Source organism: Siniperca chuatsi, linkage group LG20 (genome assembly GCF_020085105.1).
Source record: "Siniperca chuatsi isolate FFG_IHB_CAS linkage group LG20, ASM2008510v1, whole genome shotgun sequence".
Taxonomy (NCBI): Eukaryota; Metazoa; Chordata; class Actinopteri; order Centrarchiformes; family Sinipercidae; genus Siniperca; species Siniperca chuatsi.
Genome location: NC_058061.1, coordinates 15,234,925 through 15,242,512, shown reverse-complemented (window position 1 = coordinate 15,242,512; position 7,588 = coordinate 15,234,925). Strand labels below are relative to the sequence as shown.

At 43.0% G+C, this 7,588-nt stretch overlaps 1 protein-coding gene across 6 annotated transcripts in view; it reads left to right on the top strand.

The window, feature by feature from the left end:
* LOC122868067 (SH3 and multiple ankyrin repeat domains protein 1-like) overlaps positions 1 to 7,588 on the top strand; it is a 42,578-nt gene that overhangs the window by 8,848 nt on the left and 26,142 nt on the right. For 3 of the 6 annotated variants that reach the window (XM_044179623.1, XM_044179624.1, XM_044179619.1), the window contains one exon: positions 4,279 to 4,734. In XM_044179623.1, the coding sequence (XP_044035558.1) occupies positions 4,351 to 4,734 (384 nt within the window). In that variant the 5' untranslated portion in view covers positions 4,279 to 4,350. Of the gene's footprint in view, positions 1 to 2,715; positions 2,733 to 4,139; positions 4,735 to 7,588 lie in introns of those variants that run through there. The other 3 variants (XM_044179620.1, XM_044179622.1, XM_044179621.1) reach the window with 2 other exon arrangements.

Genomic DNA, 7,588 nt, shown 5'->3' with positions numbered 1-7,588 from the left:
GTTGTCAAAATTCTCATGGAGGAGTTTAAAGAGGTGAGCTCATTTCGTGAGTGATTACACTTATCCATTGAAAACTCCATGGACATTAGGTGCAGAATTTTTATATACTCATTAATGGAGAAAACAATTTTGTCTTTCTTTAACTTCCTGGTTATGGCAGAGAACTTGAACTGTGATTGCCAACCTCAAGCAAAACTTGCAGCCCTACCTGGATTCTCTTGGCAAATCTGATGCTGGGCTGAGCTTGGAGTTAGCCAGAACCTGCCTGTCCAGAGCTGGCTAACCGCCTGCCAGATCCCACTTCAGACCATCCCCAGGAGTCTCCTTTCTGGGGGACCTGGCTAGCCTATAAAGCGGGGGCTCCCAACTCCCTGCTACATCTTGTCCTGGAGTCTGACAGCACCCAGGTGGTTAGTCCTGAACCAGCCAGTTCACTGCCTGTCTTGGAGTCCCCTTTTGAGGAGTACCTTCAGAAGGAAGCGTGGCCTCCGCTGATGCCGTGCCTCTCCGCTGCCCAGCCCAGCGGTCCAGAGACCCAACTGCCCAGAGACTCAGCTGTTCAGTGTTCTGCAGCAACCATCTCCTGTTCCTGCTGGATCGCAGCAGCCTCCCAAACCTCCTGAGCTGCAGCAGCCCCCTGTACCTGCTGAGCTGCAGCAGCCCCCTGACCTCTCTTAGCTGCAGCAGTTGCCTGTATCTGAGCTGCTAGAATCACTAGGCCCTAAACAGCACCAACTTCCTGGACTTTCTGCACTACAGCTATCCCCTGTACCTGCAAAGCTGCAGCTGACTCCTGTTCCTGTGCTGCAGCCTTCTCCCATTCCTGAACTGATGCAATCACATGTTCCTGTGGAGTTACAGCAGTCTCCTGATCCTCACAAGCTGCAGCAACATCCTGTTCAGCATCAGCCTTCTGGGTTTCAGGCATCACTGGTTCCACCGTCTCCTCTGCCTGTCTCCCTGTCAACGGGCTCCAGCTCAGATCTCCAGTCGTTAGACCTTGTGCTGGAGACTAGCAGTCTGAAGCACAGCCTGGAAACTAGCAGGCTGGTTGCAAGAAGGCCGAAGTGAAGGCTGGTTACTAGCATGCTGGGAAGCATGCTGAGTGGTTGGCTGAAGGCTCACAGTCTGATGTGAAGGCTGAAGGTTAGCAGCCCACTCCAGCAACCAACTCCTCAGCCAGGGCTTAGAGGACACTTCCCTGCATGCCTTATTCAAAGCTACCAGTCTATACTCATTATTAGGTGCACTCCTCCACCAACCCTGGATGCACAGGAGGGTGTACGACCTCATCCTCAAATCGTTTATCCGCTGGGTCCATAGTATTTGTCAGGCCGTACTGTTAAGTTCAGTTCAGGAGGTGGACCCAAGAGCAGACAAGGTAGACGGGGAACTGGTAAAATAAACTTTATTACTTACTTAAGAGGAACACAACACAACTAAGGGTGGCTGAGAAGTCCAGGTAAAAATAATAATAATCCTAATAGAAGTAGACCAATGGGGGGGGGGGAAAGTAAGGAGCCAAGGTACAAAAGGGAGGTCAGAAACACGAAAACAGGGAAGACACATAGACTAAATACTAAAAGAATAAAAACTGGAGGGAAAACCACACAAAGACAGGAAGTACAACTACAAGACACATGAGGAGAGTATTTCAAAATAAAACAGGAAATAACTATACACAAACCCAAAACCATAACAAATTGCTTCGTGATCCGTCCCCAGATAAGCAGCAGAAAATGGATGGATAGTCAGATCCTGTTTTTTTTTCTCAAGTGGTTACAATTTTTTTCTCAAGCCATCCTTCAGTTTTCTACTCTTTCTGTCTTCCCTGGGTCACTTGCTCTGACAGACATTGTGCTTGTGTTGAAGTGGCCACCCTGTCACTCTCAGAGCATCTTGAGTAATCGACCGTGGTCAGTCTTCTTCCCTCTGTGGAATGCCTCTTTCACCCAGAAATGCTCAACTAGCAGACTTCCTTTTCACCAGTGACACATAAACAGACCAGACTTGAAAGTTGCAGTGTCATTTGTATTGCATGAAACAGCCATAATCATGCATAGCTGCAGGACTTGGCCAGGTTTTGTAGTTATACCGACCAATTTCTGAGATCAAATTTCTAGGTCAATCTGTCTTGATCCCTTCATATTTTTTACAAGGTCTAAAGATTGATTGATCCCTTTTCTCTAAACCCAGACCTAAAATTTAGCCTAACCTCAACCCAGGGGTTCCCAACCTGGGGGTCAGAACCCCCACAAGAGGTCACAAGATAAATCAGAGTACAGGAAAGCAGAAAAAACACATTTCTGCAACCCAAAGATATGCATATTTTTTCAGAACTAACTCTAACCTCAACCAACTGGCCAACCTTCTTCATCTTCCTGTTATTGCAAGGATATTTGGTCCTCCCAAAGAAGTAGAAAGACATACAAACACATGCAAACCCCATTAACACACACATTTTCAACTCTGCAACAATCAAAGGTGGAGCCACCATTGGCAAACCAGCAAGCACATTTTGTTTTCAAGCCAAAAACAAAACAAAGAACAAAGCAGAACTCTTGTTACAGTATTTTGAATATGGATATATTCTATGACCTCTTCATCAAATGTTTCTATTGGATCTCTGGCTATTGGCTAGCTTCTTCATCTCTACATTATTATTTATGTCGATTACAGGCCACTGTAAGCTGTGCCAGACACCCTGTCGATGTCCTTGGTCACCGATAGAGGTTGATAAGTCAAAAGTCATAAATTACTTAATACCCCTTTAACCTCCATCAACACCATGTTTTCTACATATTTTATTAATAACTAAGTATTTGCATGTTGGTAATCTGTGATTGAATGAGTTGCAATTTGTGCCCTAATTTGAGTTGTGTCTCCATCGTCTTGTGATATTTTGAGTTCCGTCTGTCCATCTGAGCATTCTGATACCCATCTATTTCAGACTTTCATATGATATTCAGAGCACCAAACTGCAAATGAGACAGTGGGAGATTCCCTGCGTCATTCACCATCATTAATGCTGTTGTTGGCAAAGGTACAGATCTGCATGATGGCAAAGCCCCTGTAGCCAGACTTCACCAGAGAAAAAACAAGACATACGGAGGCGCCAGTATGCCAAATCTGAAACACTGTGAAGCAATGAAACAATCTTAAAGCAAAAATCCACCCTAAAAGACTTTTAAGACTGTTTGTTTCAAAATAGCTGGTGATGCAAGTTGTTTTTGTGGGTTAATTTTAATGTTTGATAGTACTTTCTTCTCCCTGCAGATAACTGGCCAAAGGCAGAAGACCTGACATGTTAACCAAAATATTTCTCATGTAATGTCTGCTTGTAGCAGGAAATGTTTCAGCTATCTAAATTATCAACAGTAATGATCATGATTTGATGTTAGTCCCTCAAGATCAAAAAGCAAGGTCCTCTTATTTGGTTTGGAGTATACTGCCAGCCATATTGTTCTTATCATGACTGTTATAGCTGCACAGAACTTTGTGCAACAAGTTCAGGCATGTTGCTGGAGGTTGTCACAAGGTATTGTGGGAAAAGAATCACATCACTGAACCATGTCAACATTGTCAAGGCAGGTGGAGGGGCAGTGAGTACACCACAAGGTCAACCACAACACCTCATTTAAAAATTAACACCTGTATCACAATGAACATCAAAGGCTGATGATGTATGACAGTGTACAGGTATATGAGGGTGGAATTTTCCTTTAAGGAGCTCACATTTAGCTGTTAGCCCTGAGTTGTGCCTCAGACATAGGTCGGGTCCATTACCACAAAGTAGCAATGATCTTGACCTCGTGAAGCTAAATTGCATACCCAACTCACTCTCTTCTGCAAAGAACCTGTGATGCAAATTCACAGAATTTATTTATAGCCTGTCTTTCATCAGCCTGCTATTCCCCCGATGCATTCCCAGTGGCTAAATGTAAAATGTGGACCAGCTCTGTGCTCATTCACACGTGTGGACTTATTAGCATTGCTGGTGACTAGTTTTTCTATTATTGCACGTGTCTTTTTACATACCTGAATTACACACATTCTAATTTTGGTAAGATCACTCTATCAATAAAATTATAAAAGTTAAATGACCAAAGTTTACTCCCTTCTCTGCCTGTTTCCCACAGCATGTTTCTAAGGATGAAGCCAGTCTCATGGGATAGCCATGTTTTGTCTCCATGACAGCTATGTCACTCAGCCCGCTCTGCAGTGACCCCTGCACAGCAAAGGATGCTGGGAAATAACGAGCACTTTTATCCCGGTCAGGATGACAAAGATGGGGAGGATGAGGAGGAGGAAGAGGAGCAGGGAAGAGAAAAAGGGGAAGGTGGACGTGACATGGAGAATGGAGGGTTAGAAGGTCTGGAGGAGAAGGAAATGACGGGAGGACGACAATCCTGGGAAGGGAAAGGTGGCGAGGTGGTGAAACCAGCAGCCATTGTGGTCGGTAGACAGAGAGCAGACCGACCGCTGAGGCCAGGCAACCTGGGCAGCCGAGGTATTACATACATGTCCAATCAAGCTCTGCTACATCATCCCCCAGCCAATAAGCAACAGCATCATTTAATCGCAGCCAATCAGCAGCCTCATCACCCAGGCCTGAATGCGCTGCAGAAGAGACGAGTTCTCATGGAGCGCAGCATGACCACAGTGGCTCCGCTGGAGGACACTTTCATGACCATGATGGTGTTTCGCATTGGAATTCCCGATATCAAACAAACAGTAGGTGCATGTTCTCATCAAAAACACCAATGGTCAAACACTATGCAAACATTTCATGAAACAAAGACACCTACACATAAAACAATCCCAGGTTCTTCTTGACCCCTAATTTGAAACTAATTTAAATCTGCATAACAGAAAATCCAGCAATTCAAAAAAGTTGAGGCAGATGAAAAATAATGTTATGTAAAAGTAATGTAGTCGGTTCCTCATATCTAAAACGTGTGAGAAAAATAAGTTGTAAAATTTAAAAGAATTACTGTCAAGCTCAATCAAAATTAAACATTTAAGTCTAGTTATCTATGTAAAAAGTCTTCCTTGCAAACAGGGCACTGACTGGAGGTCTTTCCAAATGAGGAAGTAGTTCAAGCCAAGTCTCGCTGGTATTACTGCCTCAGAGAGAGACAGCTTTAATCCGACAAACAGAATTTAAAAAAAGTAATAGCTCAGGCTACTTTACAATGTTATCGCAATAATGCATTTGGCTTATGTAACCTTTATTCTGATCTTTGTGCAAGTACAGACAAAACTAAACTTGTTAAGATAATTTTTGTAATGCAGGGTTTATCATTTGTACTTCATCGGTATCAAATGAATCAAAAATTCTGTTCCACTACATATACTAGTGTATAGATCTGTGACAATTTTTCAAAAATTAGTCAACAGAGATTTGGTCCCCACTTCTCCTAAGTGAGGCCCCTCAGCAAGCATATCAGGCCAGCACTTAGTTGCTGTGTTCATCCTCTATTTTTATATCCCGACTTTCTCTCTGATGGAAGCTGAAAGGATTCAAAATTGTTTCTCTTCTAAACCCAGCCGTTTTGCATCCCTAAACTAAAACAGTAATTTTGCTGCAGTGTTGACTCTACATCTGTTTCAAATTAGTTGTAAAGAAGATCCTATGGGCACTTGATGCACATATTTTTTACATTAGCCAAATAGTGAGCTATTTCAAAGACTTTTCATTCCAGTCATCCCACAAGCCCAGGGATGAGTGCTAAAAGGAAGTAGGAAAAAATACAGAGCTTGACTTGTGTTGAGCAACCTGCCAGGGCGAGGCATATTCATTCAACAATACCATGTAAGCATCTGCCTTGGGTCAGGTATGGTCATATCTAGTTTCCAAAACTGAAGTTAGTATCAATTCACACTTACAGCGGCTCTCTGTCGTACGGTGGCGGCAGGTGAGAATTGGCCAGCCCACACATGCCATATCCAAGTGAGAATGGATGCCCCACTGTAACCCCTCCCCCTATCTTCCTTTCTCCATTTTCAACTCCCTGAACATGCCGATTGTTCTACATGTCAGCTAATCTGCCCTCAATATAACAGTAATTGCTAATTATCTAATAGGTTTTTAATGAGTTTGGGGAGAGCTGGGGAAGTGAGTGACGCTAGAAAGGAAGGTACATGTGGAAGGCATCTGTGTTACTCTCAGGTCTCTGCCACAGGCATCATATTCAGCTCTGCACACCACCGACAAACACTCTGCACCCCAAACCTTGCAACTGAAATATTATTGAGCTGAATTAAAGAGCGATGAAGAGAGGGAGTGAATTAGGAGCTAGTTAAAGAGAGTGAGGGAGGAAATGAATGCTATGAAGAGAGAGGTGGGGAATGAATAAGCAAAGAGGAAGATATATGCATTTACAAAAAACATAATACTGCAGGGTGAAGGCCTAAATAAGTCTCCTGAGTGGGGACAAGTGCTGCCAGAAAGATCACAGAAAATCCTTAATTGTATAAAACAGAACAACGGGAAGAGAAGTGTCACTGTAATATACAGTATACATTACATTAGACTTCACTCCCAGGGATTAACCACTCGATCTCTCCCTCTTTCACACACACACACACACACACACACACACACACACACTACACTGCACCATTACCCTATTACACTCTCATAAGAACTTACATACACACACATATACCTCACAACTCACTTATATATGCGTGCAAATACAAACACATGCACATCCTTATGTGGTTTACCTCCTAGGGACCACCAAGACATTGCTACGGCAACGGGTGCCTGCCTCCACTAATGAACTGGTTGCCATGCCAATAAAGTTGGCTACACTATCAAATAGTGCAAACTAGTGGGGGGTGGGGGGGCACAGGGGACATGGAAGTGTGCTGAGCTGTGCAATTTTACTTACAGTTCTCTGAAATGGAACAATAGCATGGATGCATACATCTCATTCAAACCTCTCAGTCCTGTGGTCAGCTCTGTCCTCCAGGCTCCAGACTTTAATAAGAAAAGGACAAAAATGGTCTTCCTGTGGAAATGCAAGAAAATGGAATAATATGAGGAAGTGGGCAGTGCACAAATCACCATGAAATCTAGTTAGGAATACCACATACACATAATACATCCGAGGTATTTTTTCATTGTGGCCAGTGAGCCTCTCGTGTATCACACAGACATACAGTAAGAGGCAAAGGAGCTTTCTCTTCTGGATTGTGGTACAAATCTGACATTATGCATGGAGAGATCAAAGAAGAAAATAACGAAAGGGAAATATTCATCCCAGTATAGAATCTTTACTTCTTCATTAGAGGTAAAGAGAAAAAGTGGTGTGAAAATAAATGTGTGCTAGACCCAAATATCCTGATAGCACTATAAGGACAGCATAAGTCATCTTATTTCCATGAATTTGGCAGATAATTAATTATTTAAAAGTAATGCATTCATATTCTGCACACACCACATTATCATGCATTCATCATTCGCCGACTGATGTTAAAACCGGCATGCTACATTATTAATCCATAATAATAAAATGTCATTGGCCAGATATTTAACCAAACTGACTAAATGTAGCTGAAATTGTGTGTATTAATATAA